The sequence below is a fragment of the Antechinus flavipes genome, chromosome 5 (assembly GCF_016432865.1).
Source record: "Antechinus flavipes isolate AdamAnt ecotype Samford, QLD, Australia chromosome 5, AdamAnt_v2, whole genome shotgun sequence".
NCBI classification, from domain to species: Eukaryota; Metazoa; Chordata; class Mammalia; order Dasyuromorphia; family Dasyuridae; genus Antechinus; species Antechinus flavipes.
This window is the reverse complement of record NC_067402.1, coordinates 81,928,719-81,949,220: the sequence shown is the minus strand read 5'-3', so window position 1 is coordinate 81,949,220 and position 20,502 is coordinate 81,928,719. Positions and strand designations below refer to the sequence as shown.

The 20,502-nt window shown below is 34.5% G+C and overlaps 1 protein-coding gene across 1 annotated transcript in view; it reads right to left on the bottom strand.

Moving 5' to 3' along the window:
• The window catches only part of PTPRN2 (protein tyrosine phosphatase receptor type N2), a 1,504,085-nt gene that overhangs the window by 736,198 nt on the left and 747,385 nt on the right, over positions 1–20,502 (bottom strand). The window contains exon 11 of the mRNA XM_051961686.1: positions 18,941–19,020. Coding sequence (XP_051817646.1) covers positions 18,941–19,020 — 80 coding nt within the window. The remainder of the gene's footprint in view (positions 1–18,940; positions 19,021–20,502) is intronic.

The following is a 20,502-nucleotide window of genomic DNA, read 5'->3' as shown; positions in this document are numbered from 1 at the left end:
GGCTGTTGAATATTTTGATATTAATTGGGAGAAATGATGTTAAATGTAAGCATTGAGATGAAAGAAAAAGTGTTGAATTTGGAGCTAGAGCTTTCATCCAAATTGTCCTTCTATTACCTGCTACTGTCTATTTGACTGTGAATACTTGATCTACTCTATGGGAAGTCTAAATTTTTTTCATATGTAAAATTATAGTATTGAATTAGATCAATGGGGTCAAACTCAAATAGAAATAGGGCTACTAAACAGAATATGAGGATACTCATGGACCATAAACTGACTTGTAAAACAACATATTAACACCATGTATGTTCTATTGTACTTTTAAAAATTCTCTGGATTAAATGATCTCTAAGCTTCTTTCTAACTCTCCAACTATGCTCTTATTCTTCAATAATCTTATGTTTATAGAGTTTATTAAGGTTTATGAAACATATTCTGTAGAAATTATCTGTGAGATAGATATGTGAATATTTTATTCCCATTTCATCAACTGGAAATATGAAGGTTGGAATGAGAAAGTAAATTGTTCATGAGTACATAGTAAATAAATTTCAGTCAGGAATCTTCTAGTTTTTTGGTTCTGCCCACTCTCTAAATCAATTCATGTAAGTCTTCCCATGAACCTCTAAAATCTTCCTATTTATGATTTATTATAGCACAGTTTTTTCATTACATTGATGTACAATTATCTTACCATCCCCATTGAAAAGTCATTGAATTAGTTTTAAATTACAGACCTTGTTTCCATCAAAAAGAGTAGATGTGTATACACACACACACACACACACACACACACACACACATATATGTATATACATATATATGTCTATGTGGGGCCTCTCTTTGGGGTTATGACCTCTAGCAAGACACTTTGTGATACAAAATGGAGGCACAATTAAATAACATGTTTTATAAATACAGAAAATAATTCTCATAGAGAAAGCCTTGAATGATAAGCAAAACAGTAATACACAGAACATAGAGCATTGGTCTTAAAGTCAGGGAAAACTGGGTTCAAAACTTACCTATAATGATTTCCAGTTAGGTCTTATGGAAAAGTAATTCAACTCAAGAATCTTAATTTCTACTTAAAAAAAAGGAACAATAATGCTTCTAGTACCTGTCTTACTGTGTTACTTGGAGGCTAAAAGAGAAAACACATACAGCACTTGATATACATATATTTATTATTGGTTGCTTTTTTCCCCCGAAATGTCGCTTGAATTGAAACAGCTCACATGTTCTCGTCAGAAATGTTTTCTCCTTTTTATCCTCCCCCAAACAAACAAATAATAAAATGAATGGCTCACAACAAACAAGTCTGGAATGTAAATTTATACTTGAGAAACTGACAAAACAAGTTTGCATTTGTGGAATTCTAAATAAATCTTCTGTGACAAGTTGAAGTAATTACCAATTCCTTAACAAGAGGCTTATTTGCCCTAACTGATTCCCTTAGCAGGTCACTAGTGCTGCCATCCAAGCAGAAAACATCTTTGCAAAAGTTTTTCCATCCGTTTCCACCCAAATCATTACAGTCTCATTTTGTCCCCTCATAATTCTTCAAGCTTATAGTGAAAGACAGAATGCCACAGGTAAAAACTCAAATTAGAGTTTGAGCAAAAATATGCCATATTTCCATGCATAAGTATTTCCATATTATTGATTCACAATAGTAATTTCCATGACTAACTGTAACAGATACATATCTATATATTTATATGTATTTATGTATTTTTAAGTTTTCTTTCAGAGTTTGATGGAATTGGGTATTAAATAAAATACATTCCTGTAAATTGTGCCTAGATATGTTCACAGTTGTTTTTGCAAATATGGACCAAGATACCCCAGCCAATTATTTTTCAGCAAATAATTCACATAAAAACAGAAAAACAAGTATCTTTAAAATTCTTAAGTTTCTTCTTCTTGAATCCACGGAATCATAAAATCTGCAAATATATTGGGATAACAACAACAAGAATAATGATTATGGAGAAATGGAGAGAGTAATTATAGAAAATGTTAAGATTTTGAAAGTGCTTTACATCTTTTATCTCATTTGATGCATGGAACAGGTAGATTAATTAAAACTAGGACTGCAAAAGATTTTGACTTGTCCAGGGTCACATAGCTAACAATTGTTGAGGTAGAGTTTGAACTCAGGTCTTCCTGACTTATGTCCTTCTTAAGGATTTTGCTATGAGTCACATAGCAAAGTCTTTAGTCTCAAGGATCTCATGGTCAGCTAAGAAAATAGCACATATCTATTTGAAGATATAAGTTAGAACATATACCAAATCACCAAATACATAGTATAGATAGACAGCAACTACAATGGGATCTCAGAAAAAGATGAATCATTAGCTGGGTCAATTGGCTGGGCCTGGAATAAAAGAGAAATGGTAATTTTTTTAGAGAAGAAAGCAGAGTACTTAGAGCTACTCTAGGAGCAGATTTAAGGATGCCAATTTTATCATTGATGGTTTTCAAGCTTAGGGTTGCTATATTTTATATTTCTTACTATTGAGAAAAATTCTTTAATTGCACTAAGGATTTTTCCTACTGAGTTTGCCTTTTCATACTTTGCAATTGTAATGAGACAAGGAAGGTGTTGATAGAGTGCAAACTGTCTTTAAATTTAAAAGGTATAATTGTACAATCCACCTTTAATCAGTGTTAAAGTATCAACATAAAATCTTTTCCTTCCTTTTCTGCTTGCTTGATGATGTGTTAACTCTGTATGCTGATGTTTCTTTCAAGTGATCTTCACCAACTTTAGGGTCTTGCCTTGCATAATACAAACGACTGACTTGTCATTAATGAGGACATTTAATATTTATATGGAAGAAGGTCCATTGAGAGGCAATATCCTATTCAACCTTACATTCTTACAAGATGATCTGTGTTTTCAAACTCGGTGGATAATAAGAAATGCACTTGAGGCTCCTATGAATTTAACAGTATGATTGGTCAATCATTCTCTCCAAGCAATGTAATTTCATTCTTACAATCAAAATTCTCCTTTAACATGAAAATATATATCGCATAACAATTTAAAGGGAAATGTAGGGAGCTTGGAGAGTTTTTAAAGAGATAGAAAAAGAAGAAATAGAGAAATTGAAATTGTTGATCCAGAAAAAAGGCTCTATAAATATGTATTGGTTTGTTGGACTTCATGACTCTGAAAGATCATGGTCTTCATCTCTACTTAGAACCAAAGAAGAGCAAGGAGATTTGAAACATGAGAGGATTTTTTTTTGTCACATAGGCTAACTGAAACATTTGCCAGGGATGAGTAGGAGGGATATCTTTGGGGATATCATTGTCCTGGTAATCTTAAAACCAGGAAAGATGAACATCAGAATATCAGAGATTTCAAATGGAAAGGAATTCAGAGGTCAAGGACTTAAGTGGAAAGCATCTCAGAGGTCATGTAGTACAGCATTCTCATTTTGAAGATGCTTAAATTGAGGCCCAGGGAAATGAAATCATTTGTCTAAGAACATGCAGGTAATAAGTAAGCATCACAAGCAAGATTTGAATACCAATCCTCTGTACCAATCCTCTGTGTACCAGAGGCAGTGTACATTCAGCTAGGCCCATAATAATCTTTCCTAGCATAGTGCTTTTGGCACAGGACCATTGACAACTGTTTCTTTATAGATTTCCCTTGGGGAAAATCAGCAAGTCTTTTTGAAACTAACTGGTTTTTTAAGTTATCACACCATTCAGTGTGTCCATGAAACCTGAACTTTGTCACATAGATAAATAAGAAACAATTAATTCTAAGATTCTAATCCAAGTCATCCTTCCAGTATAATCTAATCAAAGCAGCATTCCCAAAAATTAATTAGTTGCTCCTATAAACCATGGTAACTCATACAACAAATTTAGTCATACGATAGCCACTTAAGTAATTACACAGTGCTTAAATGCTGCAAAATATAATAAATGCTTTTTTTTCCATGGGAAAGGTAAAAATAGAAACAGCAAGAAAGAGCTGTGTTGGAAAGAACTCTAGATTCAGAATCAAAATGTTTCAGTTTGAATCCTGTTTCTGTTATTTATTGGCTTGCTATTTTTTTTTGATAAGTCACTTATACTCATTGGGTCCCAATTTCCTAATCTATAAAAATGGAATAAAAATATGGCACACCAGAAAAAGTATCAGCTCTGAGTTAAAGAGCTAGGTTCAGATCCCAGCTCTGATGTTTTCTTCCTTTAGTTATCTGATTTTCAGCCAGTTACTTAAGCACCTTAGTTTCCTCATCTGAACACAAAAGCAGTAAGAATAACTTACCTCATAAGATTTTTATGTGGAACAGGAGTTATTTAAGTACCCCACAGCTCCAATAACTAGGCAATTAAATAGCTATCAGTTTGTTCTCATCAAGGGGTGACATTTTCATTATTGAAACCCAGCAGATCAGAACAGGAATGAGGAGGAAGTGGTCATGAAGACATGAAACCCTAGAAACTGATGGCACAGAAAACAGCAACCACAATAGCCAGGAGAGAAAAAGGAACCAGTAGAGAACAGTGCTATTGTGTCCAGGTAGGGATGATGGGATGTCCACAGATAAGGGAGGAGATGATGGCCAACAGAGCAATAAACAAAAGTGTGATACCATCAACTGAGAATATTAGCAATCCTATATCTGGAGAAGTAGTAATTGCCAAGTCATGGTTCTCAGAAATTCCAAAATCAGGAGGAGGTTTAGGACAAAGATTCTCCAAGCTATACTGCTGATTCATTTCTGTTTTTTCACCTTATCTTCTATCCCTTTTTAGATCCCTTAAATGTGTGTTGTCTTCCCTCTGTTAGAATGTAAGCTCTTTGAAGGCAGGAACTGCCTTGATTTCTGTTTACTTCTATATTTCAAGCACCTAGCACAGTGGCTGCCCTATAGTCAATGATTAATAAGTTTGCTGACTGCCTTGAGTTAAATCATGTCCAAATGTTCATAGTGATGCTTGTCACTTATTTTTAAATGGAAGATAAGGTATGGATGTTATTTCCTTGCCACTAAAGCACTTGCTGGTACCCCAGTGTGATGTAAACATGAAACTATGTTCTTAAAGCCCATATGGTATTAGCAAAGATAAAGCACTTTTAGGATTTTTTTCAAGGTGAATTGTCTTTGTATATGGTCTGTGTTGGAGTGAAGATACACACAATTTTAGGTGATAAACTGAATAAAACCATTCTAATCAGTCTCCCTTCCAAGCTTGTGTTTTCACACACATTGTATGAAATGAAAAGGAAATTAACTATGAAAAATAGTAACAGTTCATCAGATTGTTGTTATTCTTTGAAACTGGGTTTCTCAAAGATGGGAGGCATTGTGTCATGGAGCTATATTTGGGGGTTGTATGTCAATATCATTCTTTTACAGAAACCATCATCCTTGGGACTTCTTTTATAATCCTCTGCCATCACACAGAATAACCATTTTTTAGACATGACATCCAGCATTTAATTCCTTGGCACCCCACTGTAGGACCTCTTCCTCCAAAGAAATCCTAGTTGATGGGATTCTTAATATTTATTGAGAAATGGATCCCTTTACTAGACTCATGAAATCCAGAGAATTTCTTTTCAGAGTAATATTATTTGAAGGAAATGCTATATTTCAATTTAATAAAATCGCATTTAATAAAAATTAAGATATTATTTTTTTTCCAATCCAAAATCATGGATCTGCAGAGTCAGGCTGAGAACTTCTGTTTAAACTCCCTAAAGGATCCTGGAAGATAATTTCACCCTCTTAGCCAGAGAGCCTTTTCATGCTGAAAGTTCCTGCTCCCTTTGTATCTTTTTTCTTTGACTAATTTTTCTCAAAAACCCAATTTTAAAAAGAGCCCTGGTAAGCCATGTTTACTTCTTCATTCTCCCTCTTTTAACAATCTGAATTTCTTTTTCAAATATGACTCAACTCTATCCTGTCCTTAGCCAAGTCAAATTTTGTCTCTCCTATATCAAGTTCCCACAAAATGCTTTCCATGGTGACAATATACTCCATGTTATTAGGTGCTAATATCTGCTAAAAATTTAACTTAATTGCCTTTCCAAGTGAGATATTCAAAATGTCTTTATAACCAGGGGCTAAAAATAATGGTGGTAAAGGGAAGCATTGTGAAACACTAATAAAGGAGATGCTTTGTGGCAGCTAGACCTTTTCAAATACTTTGACTCACATCACTTCAACACTGTGTCCCTTTTTCAGAGAGTAGCTATCTCACTGACCTTTGTTTATTAACAACAATGATAACAATAGCGGCATTCTTTGAGGTTTACATTGTATAAATTATTTCATTGATGTTTATAACAACCCTCTGATGTTAGTATTATTGTCTCAATTTTATAAATGAGGAAACTGAGGTTAAGAGAGGTTAAGTTATTTGTTCAGGGACATACAACTGTCAATGATTGAGGCTCTGGTATTCTGTTGTCTGAAAAGTAATAAAGCCTGTACTTATTTTTACCTTTTGTTTACCACCTATATGACATTTTGTTTTCATCTCTTACATTTGACTTTTCTCTTTGTTTCCTTTGCAGGTATTCACTTTTTTTTTCAACTTTTGGCTTACCCAATAGATATAAAGAAGTCATGTACCATTCGATGTTATAATCCTTACCTCCCTTATTCATTTTTTATGGATGTCTTAATGAAAACATTACTAGGAAACAATAAAAGAGTGAGGAAGCCACAGCCTCAGAGTGTATTTATTCTTTCATCTTGAAGGAACCAGCTAGCTTCTGTGAGGAGTGAGGAAGGAAAGCATTCAGTTATGTTGCCTAGGTTCTAAAATACTTAAACATCTCTCATAAGACATGAGATCTTTAAGTCATTCTACATCTGAAATAGTAATTACTGAATAATAATAAGTAATAATTAACCTGCCTACTAATGATGAATTCCTATTTTTTTAAGGAATTTTTTATCTATGAGATGCAGTAACTTTCCAGAGGCAAAATGGATAGAATGTTAAACCTTGTCGGGAAGACTTTTGTGAATTCAAATCCAGCCTCAGCAATTTATGAGTTATGTTACTTAACCCTTAGTTTCCTTTTCTATAAAATGAGCAGGAGAAAGAAGTACCAACACTATCTAGTATTTTTGCCAAGAAAACCCCAAAGGAGTCATGAAGAATTGGACATGGCTGCAAAACAATTAAGCAACAATAAGCATCTAGCAAACTGAAATCTAGAGTCCAGTGAAACACATAGCTATTTGGGTCACTAGCTTGGGATATTCAATGGAGACTTGCTGTCCTTCATTCAGTACTAATAATCAATATTCATTGTTACATATGCCTTCAATATATCTCTCTTTAACTTCAAAATCATATCATTTTTTGCACTTATTTCAAATCTGTGCACTGATTGGTTGCCCACTGGAGCAATAAAATACTAATTTTACCTTACATAAATTTAAGGCTCAACTTATGAAGGGTTTAGAAGTGGCTGCTTCATAGAATAATGCTTTGGTAATCATCTGCTACATCCCACACTCTAACTTAGTGATGGAAGAGAACTAGAAAAATCAAATACTGATGGCTAGGAAATATGGGCTCCTCAATGTCTAACATGAATAAACCAAGAAATCTACTGAAGTTAACTAAACTCAGTTTTTCCATTCTAATGTCCTTTTCTTGGATTTCCATGGAAATTTATATTTGTGGGGGAACTTAGAATCAATGTGGGGGAACTGTTATTACAGAGCTGAGTTAGTACTCCTAGTCTAAACCTTTCTTTGTGTCTTAATGGTTTAATTTTGCTTTCCTCAGAGAGCTTTGTCTGTTATAAGGTAAGGCTAAGTAAAGCTTCACTGAATACTATAGAATTGACTTTCTAAGGGCTACCCTTAGATCTAACAGAACTTCCATTTGCCTTTTAAGAAAATTAAAGCAAATAGAGGGATCACTTACATATAAATTAAGAATTAAAATAAATGATTACTGAGTAATAATTATCATCCCTTTTCAAAAGTATAGATTTTCAACATTCAATAGAATAGGAAATAACAAATGAAAACAGGAGGCAGATTTCTCAGTAATAAAGCACTAACCTAAGTATCGTAATGTCAGTATAATATCCAGTTGAATTTTCATCATGAAATAAAATTAATTTTAATTTGAACTCTTAACATAAACATTTTACTTGACAACTAGAGGGCATAATCAGTGACCAACAAAAGAACTTTCGGCTATGCTTTTGCCATTGATGCTAAATGGCAATACATTCACATAAATCTGTCTTCTGACAACATGCCCCCAAGTGGTAAAGCAGCAATGAAGAGAAAAAACTGATGCTGAGCAGAAACAACCTCTATAAAGAATACTAAACTATGTCCATAAAATATACTCAGCAAATGGGCCAAGACACAGAGTATTGTCTACAAGAATTCTCCTGAGAGGTAGAGCTCACATTTTTCTTAGATCTTAGTTCAGAACTACTGTTGAAAAATCCATATTTTAGTCATGATATTAATACATCATAATCACCTCTTTTGGCAAATTACTGAACCTTCCTTTTGAATGGTTTCTCTGTCACAATTAGCCTTTTACAACACCAACAATAAAAATCCTTCTCCAATGGCTCATCATGGCCTAAAGTACACCTGGGGCTTAAACCAGGAGTTCTTAAGCTTCTGTTTCAGGGGCCCTTTGCCAGTCTGGTCAAGCCAATGATTCCCTTCTCAGAATGACATTTAAAAATATACAACCACCTGGGACTACCAAGGAAATTAATGCTGAAATAATTATCAAGAAGAAATAAACAACAACAGAGTTCACAGGCCTCAGACTAGGAACCCTTGGCTTAGAGGATCTGCTAATGAAGAACAAGGTCTAGAAGGGGATGCTTCAGAAAAAGGTCCATATTAGATGTGTCTGTAGACTAATGACCATTAAGCAAGCTTTATCATCCTAACGTTAGCCACTAGGGGGAAAATACTTTCTGACCACAGCAGGTCTGGAATAGCTTTTTACAAAGATGGGAAATAGCTGCATTTCATCTTTACTTTGACACCTGCTATCTGTGTGACTTTTGTAATGTTCATACTTCTTGTTAGTAAAAGCAGAAGGCTGGAGGTGTAGCCTTTGATTTTCCTTTTATATTCAGTCTCCCAAGTAGTAAAGAAGCAAAAAGTCTAGTTTTGAAGCTAGAAGAACTAGTAAAAATAATGAATTTATTACTTGATATGTATATTACCTTGAGGAAATCTCATCTGTATGGGAAAGGTTAAACAAGATGACCTTGGAAGTCCATTTCAGCTTTGATCCTATGAGTTGCGTGATTTCATTTATTTCCAAGGACCAAAAAATCTAATTCCTTTCATGAATTAGGCCTCAAATGTAGATTTTTTTTGTCCTTTGTATATTTGGGCATATGAAAGAACATTATTTTGAATATTATTATTTTCATATCAACCATAACATTTAATTTACCCATAATTCTCCAATCTCCCAGTGCAAACTGTTCATGCATCTCTACACAGGTAACCCTGTAAACTATGACAAATGAAATTACTTTATATTATTGGCTCATTTATGCTTAGTGTAAAGCCATGATGAAAACCGGCTTTCACAACTTCTAATTACAAAAACATTGGCTACCTGAATCTTCTCCAGCTGAGCAGATTAGCATAGATCTTATATGCTGACAGCTTTGACCTTCACTCCAGCAAACACTTGTCAAAATGCCAAAAGTAATTACCTGGCTGTTTAGGAAGGAGTAATGGGGTGTATCTATCTACCTTTTCTTGTTACTGATCTAAAACATCTATGAAAACGTAGCCATTAGGATCTCCTGTTCTTTGGCATGCAACCCCCTCCTCCCCATTTCTTATTAATGTTCTAATGCATATTAGCCATATAACAACACCTCAGGAAGACATCTCACCTCTGGGCCAGAATGGACCTTCATTCTCTCATCTCAATAGCTAAATAGCTGCCTTGTTACGTGATAACTATGATGGCACAGGAAGAGCAAATAAGATATCTAATTGAGAAAGTATTAAATACAAAATTTAAGAAGTGACTTCATTTTTTAAGAAGACAAAGATACAGGAAGCGGTTAGGTTGGTATACTAGACCAGGTTGTTGATAAGTCGGTCCTAAATTACTCTCAAGGGATTATTTGTAGAAATAGAGAAATCAAGGACCCATCACCCAGCCATAACCACAAGAAAGGATACCATCAGAACAAGTCAGGAATTTAAATTCTCCAATGATACTTTTTTATGTTTTGTTTCTAACATTCCAACATTATTGTAGCCTGTAGCCTTTGAACCTTGGAGATTTGATACCAACTCCTATAACAGTCATTTCCTGTTCCCTCAATCTATAAGGCCTCCCCCTAAAATTATTTTGTATATATTTTCCATATTGGCCATGTGACCCCAGGTACCTCACTTAAGTTTTCTGTCCTCTGGGCAAGTCTTTAAGAGAAAGTTGTAGCAAAGATATTGATTTGCATTAACAGAGGTACTTCATCACCCATGGTTCTCTACATCAAAGCAATCACAAGGTTTGTCCCTATTTTATCTGTATATGTGTTATATTGCCTGATAGTATGGAAGCTCCTTGAGGATAGAGATACTTACATTGAGATAACGAATAGTTTCTCTTGAAAGTCACTTATTTAATGTTTTACTCACTTTATACTGTACTATATTATAGATGCAGCAATATTTGTGGGTTATTTGGAAGCCCAGAATATTAATACTTTTTCATGAAAAGGAAAAGGGAGGTACTATGATATAGTTTTTAAAAATGTACTAAATTGGATCAAAGAGGTTGAGGATAGAATTTCAGATTTCCCATCAATGAGCTGTTTGATTTTAAGTCATTTCATCTTATTTTCACTCTTCTTATTTGTAACCTACCTGGGTGATACATAAGTTAAGGAATCCTTAATTTAGTTTTGTTTTGTGTATTTTTGTTTGCTTTGATTTGATTTGGCATGATATGTATCCTGGAACCCTTTGGCAGTTTGGTAAAGTACATGAACCACTTTCCAGAGGAACATTTTTAAATGTACAGAATTTAACATACTTGGGATTACAAAGGAAATCAATTATTACTGAAATAGTTATGAAGGTTTTTTTTTTAAGTTCATGGACCTGAGTTAAGAACCCCTCTTCTAAGAGCTCTACTAATAATTATTATATTCTCTGTATCCTAGATTTCTAGACCAATGTGTCTTTTCCCCCTAACTACAAGCAAGACTAGTTGTCTTAGAAATATATGCAAGGGAATATATTAATTCTCAATTAAATTACATTCCTGAATTTCATCTTCAAGATAGAATAACACCATGATAACTTGTGGCTATGGCCAGAAGTGGATTGCAAGCTTTTCAGTGGCAAGGCCACATTTTGTCACCTACGGTAGATGCTATAGACATGTTATTAAATCAAGCAAAAATGGAACATCTCAACCAATCTCCCTGCACGACATATGTTCAGGCTTCACTGCCTCCCTCTGCAGAAAAAGGTGGCAAGGGAGTTCACGTCATTTGAGGCAAACAGTAAGGTTGAATTTCTCCATATTTCAAAAGCCTGATATTTTAGATTTGTGGTTTTCTTTTTTTTTCCTATTTTAAAAAAAGAAATCAATAAGAGGATTGAGGAAAAGAAAAAGAAAGGACAGAGTATAGCACCTTAAATGGCATTTTCTTATCAGGAAGAACTTTCTGCTCATAACCATTCTGATGCTTTCAAAGACTGCTGACTTCTCAGTCTAGAGACTGTGTACATTCCTTTTGATAAAGTACAAAGTAGAGGCTGGTTTGCTTTTCAAGCACTCCCCTTTCAAAACCTATAATCAATCAGATCAGTCTAATAAAGAACAAAATTTTCCATCCTTACCGAAGGAATAATCAGCATAGAATTCAGAGTCAAAAAAAATTGATTTTTTTTTTCTTTTAAAATTGCCCTTTTAGAGTTCCTCTTCACTTGTCAGGCTCCTCCCAATTCAAACAGTTGTAACAATAAATAACCATCCTCTTCACTGAGACCAGAATTTCATTCATGCAGGATTCTCTGTTGTATTATTCCAGCTCTTTCACATCCATACAAATTCTTTATAATCTCTCCTCCTTCCCCTTAAGCTTTTTTTTTTGCATTTTCTTATGTGTTTCATTCCCCAATTTCTTTTTCAAATATCTGGAATATCTAATGGATTTTTATGTAAGCCTGGGTGAATTTTTCACATCTTACTTATGTGGACAATATTGTGACTCGATAACTTTTTCCTATTTTTCTTTCCAAAAAAATTGGCAATGCTTTAGGCCTCAGGATGATATTATTTGTGCATCTACTTAGCAAAATGATACATTCTATTCAAGAGTATTGTAAAACTTTGAGAGGTTCCACCAATTCATATCAGCCTTAAATAAGAAGCCCCTAAGACTATGTATAATGCCTACATGTGAAAAACCATGCATGTCTTCAGATTTTAGGGACAAGTGAACAATTTTTATTGCTTCTTTAAAAAAGCAAGTGTCTCTATTATGTGAAGAGTTAATTTGTCTGGAAGTTATTCTAAGTGTTCTCAATCACATATTCAGTGATTTTTCAGCATCTTATACAAATACTTTTGGGGGAGAGGGTAATGGGAAGAGGACAATTATTATAATAAAAAGCTAAAATTTTCTTTCTCATATACTGTTATCCCCTTCCACTTAAATGGTCTAAGTTTTAAAGCAAGAATGAAAAGTTGAATTATCAAAGTGAGGAAGCGGCCTTGGGGAGGTATCCAGACAATGGTTCTCTGGACATAGTTAGAAATTATGAAAAGCACAGAAAAAAATTTAACACATCAAACTGAGGTTCTCCATTTAGACACTAGTGATGATACTGGAGAAGATCCAAAATAAGAATTTTAGAGAGGAAATCAGCTGACCTATCACCCATTTGAATAGAAGACAAAAATAATGATTCTGTTACTTGTGTTGCAATGTAGCACATCTTGGTAAATGAGAGAAAAGAGTGGCAAGCCAGAGGAGAATAGCCTAGTGTAAAAAGCTCATACTGGAAAAGAACTGACTTGGATTACACTAAGATCAGAGATGGAGAAATAAATGCATACAACTATGGGCTATATTATTTGCTATAGAGTTGACAAATGAACCTGACAAGTCACTAAATATATGCTAAGTTCTAAAAATTCAAGGCATGGAACTCAAATCCCAGATCCAGCCTGATGTTAATAAAAGGGGACAGCAAGATTTGCAGGAATAGGACTGTTTCAAAGTTAGGGATGGGGGAACAACAGGTGCCAGATCTTTGCTACAAAAAAGAAAATAGAGAAGGGAAGGTACTTTAGGCATAGTGCTAGACATTTTGCTAAGTGTCTTATAAATATTATCATCAATTTTCATAAGCACTTTAGGAGTTAGATGTTATTATTATCCCAATTTTACAAATGAGGAAACTAAGACACTGGTTAAGGGACTTTCTCAGGATCATATAGCTAGTATGTGTTTGAGAATGGATTTGAACTCTGGTCTTTGTGATTCTAGGTCGGGCACACTATCCAATGAACTATCTTGCTGCCATTATAGGTATTCTAACATATTAAATTTGGCATATACACCACATACATATATGTACATGTAATATGTAATATGATATGGGGGAATTGCATATGCTCCTAAAATATAGCCACTTGTATTTACACAGAAAAGAAGAATATTAGAGTTGATAGTTTGCTATTTGTACCTTAAAATAACATTAAAATGAAAAGGAATTCCCAAATACAACAACTTCAGTTCTGTTCAATTTGACTATATGCCCTGACAGCAAAGATTAAATGCTATCTCTGCCATTAATACTAAATGAATATGCAATACAGTAAATGCTTCTTTGTGCTATTATATCTGTTTATTCTTTAATATTTTTAATACCTTATGCTCAAACTCAAGGTCATAAATTAAGCAGAATGTCGTGAAAAGAATTGTCTGGTAAAACGAAGAGATTCTGTTCCATAATAAAATATTTGAATTTGTCATTCAAGATAAATACTCAATGATATTTGAGGAGAGTTTATATGGTATTAAACATATGGTTAGTCCTGGAAGTTTTGTGCCATTTTATATGAAATTAGCAAAAAAAAAATTGCACTTTTAATGTCATAGCTAGAATACAAGTCTCCCTTCATTACCAATAATAAAAGATATCCCCAGCATAGGGCCCATTAAGCCCCTTGGGGTGATCCAACTGTAAACATTTCAGGAGGATTTAAGACAGCTTAAACATACGGGAAAAGCATAATCTCAGAAGTAATTTCTATATAAGGGTCTATTAATTTTTTTAAAATAACCCTGATAACATTTACAGACAATACCCCCATCTTCCATCTAAAGTATGTCTGTGCTTTTGATAACCAACAGTTAAGGTGCTCCTACCCTACCTCAAACTTTACCTAGTCTTCTGAGACTGAAAATAACAGTTCTTTCTAGCTTAATTTACTTCTTTACCAACAGAGTGATGAAGCCTGCCTCCCTTTGGGATAGTCCACCATTTAATGAAAGACACATTGTTTTCTTTCATGTTGTCAAAAACTGTCCCCACAGAGATTCTGTACTGGTCTAGGAAGATAGTATTCTATCTTTATAGTTAGAAGATTAAATCCTTTAATTCAACAAGCATTTAGTAAAGGTCAATTGTGTGCAGAGCACTGTGGAGGAAACAATGATTTTTTAAAAGCCCCTATCATTTTTGGATGGGAGGATACACCACATACACAAAAATGCAAATTTCAGGTGAAATATGTACAAAATAGAGATGTGGACCCATACTAAAGATGAAGGAAAACTTTGAAGAGGGAGAGATCAGCTGAGGGGATGATAAAAAGACTTCATTGAGAAGACTGTATCTGAAATGATCTTTGAAAGAAAAGGAAAATAATGAAAGGTGACATTGAGGAAAGATTGTCCAGTTCAAGCATAAAGTAAGATCTGGATGAATACTGAAAGGCTCAATTAACATTTGTGGAGAGGATCAAATGAGATAATATCTATAAAGCACTTAGCACCATGCTTGACACATATTAAGAGCTCTATAAATGTTATTGTTTATTGTCAGTCAAGATTGCCTGGGACACAGAGTAGATGATGGGCAGAAAGTTTTTAAGAAGGGGAATAATATGAAGGAATACTATGATTCAGCAGTAGCAATGCTAAATGTAAAGTTTGCAGATCAGGGTTCAAATCGCAGTTCTGCCCTTTAATTATCTTGGTAACCTCAAGTTTTTCTATTAGCCTCCCTAGCTCTCGATTTCCTCAAGGCAAAATCATGGATAATAAGATTACGGGGTAGGAGATAGGAAACTGACCTCCCAGGAAGAAAAATCTGTGTTCAAGTCTTGCCTCTGGGACTTATCATTTGCTCTTTCAGTGCCCTAAGTGACTCTTAGCTGTAAGCTGCGTCTGGACCAGCAGAGAGGGAGCTTTCTTACAGATTCCTTCTATCACTAAATTTGCGATCCTAAATTTACACTGGATAGAGTACCAGGCCTGGATTCATTCAAGAAAGTGAGTTCAAATCCAGCCTCAGACACAGGACATGTCCCTCAACCATTTTTGCCTCAATTTCTTCATCTGTAAAATGACTTGGAGAAGGAAATGATAAACCATTTCGGGATCTCTGACAAGAAAAGTCCAAATGGGGTCATGAAGAGTCAGAAATGACTGAACTAAGCTAACCGGGCTATATTAGAGACAATAAAAGATCTGAACTTTTATCACCTGGCTGCGTTTTGAGGTGATTATTACTTTCAACTGATACTAAAGCTGCCTCCAAGAAAACCTCCCCGAGAAACTTGCACCTCTCCCCCAGAGAGAACTATTCTACTTATTTTAAGAGAAGAACAAGAAACACCACATTTTGCATTTCTGTATAGAATAGAATAGAAGCAATAAAATTGAGGCAGAGGTATAGGAGCTCTTAGAAATGTTGACTTTCTGAACAAGGATAGTAGAAGCATAAATAGGCAGAAGAGAAAAAATGCAAGGAGTATTTGGGGAATAAAATTAGTAGGACTTGATTAATCATTAAATGAAGGTAAAGAAGAAGAAATAGTAAAAAACAACTAGGTATTAGGGAGAGTGGTAGTGTCAAGCAAAAAAAAATGTAGCTCAGAGTTTGTCATAATTCTTTACTGTAGAGCATAAGGATATTTAACATAACCTATGTTAAAACAATACTAAAAGGTATCAAATTATTTTTTTCAGAAGTTAATAAATTATATTTCTTAATTTTTTTAATTTAAGAAGTCCATAAATGTATTTTATATTTACTATTCTAACTTTGACCATACCAAAACCAAAATAAAACAAAAAACCAAAATCAAAACAAGTATATGAGTACATCAATGATCACTAATGGACTAAAAAAGTAGCTCATTAATGCTTAGAAAACTATTGATATGAGGTCCAAACATGATACATATTTTATATCATTATGTCTTTGTCCTGGGGCTTTAATATCTTTCCTTAAATGACTCTACAATGAAATAAAAGTCATTGATAATGAGTGCAGAATCATAACAAGAGAACATTATTCCATTTTTATCTTTAAGTCAAAATGAGAGAGGAGATGGAAGGAAGGAAAAAGGAATAAGCATTTATATAGTGGCTACTATATACTTTACTGGTGTAAATTCTTTAAAGTATATGATTTTATTTGATTCTCATAATAATCCTGAAGAGTGGGTGCTGTTATCAATTCCATTTTACAGTTGAGGCAAACAGAGATTAAATACTTGCCCAGATTCATTTAGCTAGTAAGTATCTGAGACTGTATTTGAGCTCAAATTGCCTTATTTTCAGATCCAGGACTCAATCCAGTTGAATAACTTTAATTTGGGGAGACAAAATTCAAAGCTGAGGCAGGTAGGTTGCACAGTCAGGAGTCAGGAAGACTCAACTTCTCTGAGTTCAAATCCAGCTCTGACACTAGCTATGTGACCCTGGACACAATTAACTCTATTTGCCTCAGTTATCTCATCTGTAAAAATGATCTGGAAAAGGAAATAGCAAACCACTCTAGTATCTTTGCCAAGAAAACTCCAAATGGGGTCACAAAGAATTAGACATGACTAAAAAACAACTGAGCAACAACAACAACAAAATTCTAAGCTAAATTCCCAGTACTCTGGTGAATTATCCCTTTGTGAACAATTGTGAATGCATTTCTGAAATCAGCAGATTGCTAACTATTTTTGCTTCTTGTAAAAAACAGGAGCAACAACAGACAATTCATGGATGATGTCTATAGTTGATGATTCTGTATGATAGAGGAAGGAAAAGGAAAGAATGAGGTCAGCAGTACTTACAAGTCACAAACACAAACAATCAGAGAAGTCCTTTCAGGAGCAAAGAAATTTTAGGAATAGTTTACTTCCTTCTTTTAAGCTGGATTGCTTTAATATTATACATTAGATACCATGTCATATTAATTACATATAGCCTAATTAACATATGACATAAAATCTTACCAGTGATGATTTTCTTAGCTGAGAGGTTGATGTCTGAAAATCTAACCTGAATAATAGCTATAAAATTATTTGTCTCTGTGTTGTGTGTGTGTGTGTGTGTGTGTGTGTGTGTGTGTGTGTGTGTATGGCAGAGGGACAAAGAGAGATGGAGACACAAAGAGAAAAACAGAGACAGAGAGATAGAGAAAGAGACAAAGAGACAGAGAATGAAAGAGACAGACAGACAGAGAACTCTATCTTGCTAAACTAAATTTCCTTAATCATCACCCTCTGTCCAAAAAAATCTCATGATCAGAGGATGGGAGTTCTTAAGAGTATAGAGGAGCATCACTAGCCTTTTGTAAAAATTCATTACTATAGTAAGTTGTATTTTTTTAACATAATTTGACAATCTGACTTCAAAATGTTACTTTGAAAATAAAGCAAGACCTTCATTAGCTTGGATCTAAGAAAACCGAATCCTAATTTAATACCACTGTTATGCAGAATAATAACTACATAAAAACATACTAAGTTCATCTGACAGATTCTAAAACAACTTTATATGGTATCTAGAATTATGTTAGGAACAAATACAAGTATTATAACCATAATGATCCAAATCTTTGAATGGACCTTAGTCATCAAATGATTGGTTATTCACACAATATTCTACTTACTAAGGCAGAAAAGAAAAGCAATATATTATTTTATAAAGATTTCTAACAAAGAAGGTTGAAACAAAAAGGTCATTTAATTAAAAATTAATCTGGAACCCAAATTAACCCCAACACACTATTCCTTAAGAATTCTACTAATAGTCATACTTCTGTATCTTCAATGAGGAGGCAGTGACTATATAATTAAGGCAAACCCAAGTCACATCGGAGAGTAAATAAGACTCCACAATTAAGTGGACCATAACAAAGGTCCGCTCTCTGTGGTCCATACAGTCAAACCATTTACTTATGGTTACTGAATGTGTTTATCTTAAGTCTTCCAGATCATAGAACATGCCTATATAATAGATGGATAAAAGAAAGCCGCTTTTCTTCCTGTCTTGTCCAGAACAAATGGCCTCAACATAAGTTCACATTCATTCTTTAATACCAGGGTTACCAAGGATGCCAAATCCTAGCTTTTAAAAAGCTTGTCATTTTCTCCCTCAGACAGAACAGCTCTGTGGTCTTTTCTCTTCTATCTGAGACCATGTCCACATTTCTCTGTTTAATCCAGTCCCTCTGCAAACAATGAAGTCTCAGGCAGTTTTAATTGACTCAGGGATGTTACACTTCAATTTGCCCTCAGTGCCACTAACCCTTCAACTGTCTCCTTCATTAAATGTCAATCTGCCCAAGGAAAGTGTGCCTTTTCCATAGGGCCTGTTTTTATGACTCACCATCCTCTCCGCTGGTGCATGTGTTTGTATGTGCATCAAAAATGGCCTTACCTGCTGCCTTTGCAACATCTGCCGTTGTCATGTTTTGGAAACTGGAGCTCACTTTGAAGGTCACTGCTGGTCCCAGCACACTGGAAGAGATCATTTAAAAACAAAAAAGTTCATCATTGAGCCCTCTAACATAATGCTCTTTTCCTATGAAAGCCAGATGAAAAACATTGACATATTAAGTGGAAAATATCCAAGGCCTCTGCTAGACCCCCAATCTGACCTCTCCTGGGTTTTGTATTTCATAGGCAGCATTATTCTTTGGTCCCCTCTTCATGTAATTCAATCAATATGTTTTCCTTTACAAAGCACATGCTTCAGTGCTCTTATCTTTGAAAAAAAATATTCAAATCAACCCCAGTAACCCAATGATAACAAGCAAATGTTCGTGCAAGATTGAGGGGAAAATTGTCACAGAAACAGATTTCAGCTTTTAAGTTCCCAAGAGATTATGATAAACAATTGGACTCTTAAAATAAAAAAAAAAAACCAACTACAAAAGACAATTTACCCAAAGTCATTAGGATTTCTACATAACATGAAGAGAACAAACAGGCAGAATGAATGCTGGTCAGGAAGAACCAAATAGGTATGAATTCCCTAAACATTATGTTGAACACTTACTTCTCTAGGTCATTTTATGCCAGGACCCCACAAGCTTCAGAAACAAATATAATGAAATGTTATGTTACCCTAAATCAAAGACCACTAGGGATTCAGGACCAGACTTTAATGAAAAATAGACCAGGGCTAAAGGACCTAACCTTCCTTTTTAAGAGATTATTTAGTTTCCCTGACTGAAAACATATATATTTCTAGCTTTGTAGATCAATCTGTGATGGAGAAATATGTATATAATCAAAGAACTGAGCAATACCATAGAGAAAACTTCTTACATGTCAATTGTAGCCTACTGATGAAAATGACTTAACATTACTATGTCTCTCATCATCAGTTCCCACCAACAGCATTATTTGCTGTCTTCATTTGCCATAAAGTCCTGTCAGAAATATGACTTCAGAAAAGTAAAGGACAGTTCCCAAATAGAAAAAGTTTGGATACCTCTACTTTAAAACATAAGAGCTGTTATATTGGGTGAAACCCATAGCCAATCAAGTCTCAGATTTTGCTTCACACTATGGCTCCTAGGGACACAAGGGAAAAAGTAGTAGCTATTCCCCATGCCATCACTCTCAAAGATACAGAATCAACCAATTCATCCATAAGCATTTATCAGACTTTGTTTATGTGCACTAAGCACCATGGAAAGGCAAAAGGCTTACCCTCAAAGACATCATACTTTAAGTGAGGAGACATGTATCATATAAGATAAATATAGGCAAGAAACATTACAGAAAGGTAATATTAGAAGAAAGGATTTAGGAGCTAGATAGACTGCTAAAGGCCTAATAAAAAGGGTGGTATAGTAGCTGAATCTCTAAAGGAATCTGGGTATTATAGGAGGCAGAGGTAAGGAAGAAAGCTTCCTGGCTTTCTGGGAATGGAGGACAGCCAGTGAAAAAGACATTGGACACAGGAGAAGAAAGATTACCTATGAAGGATAA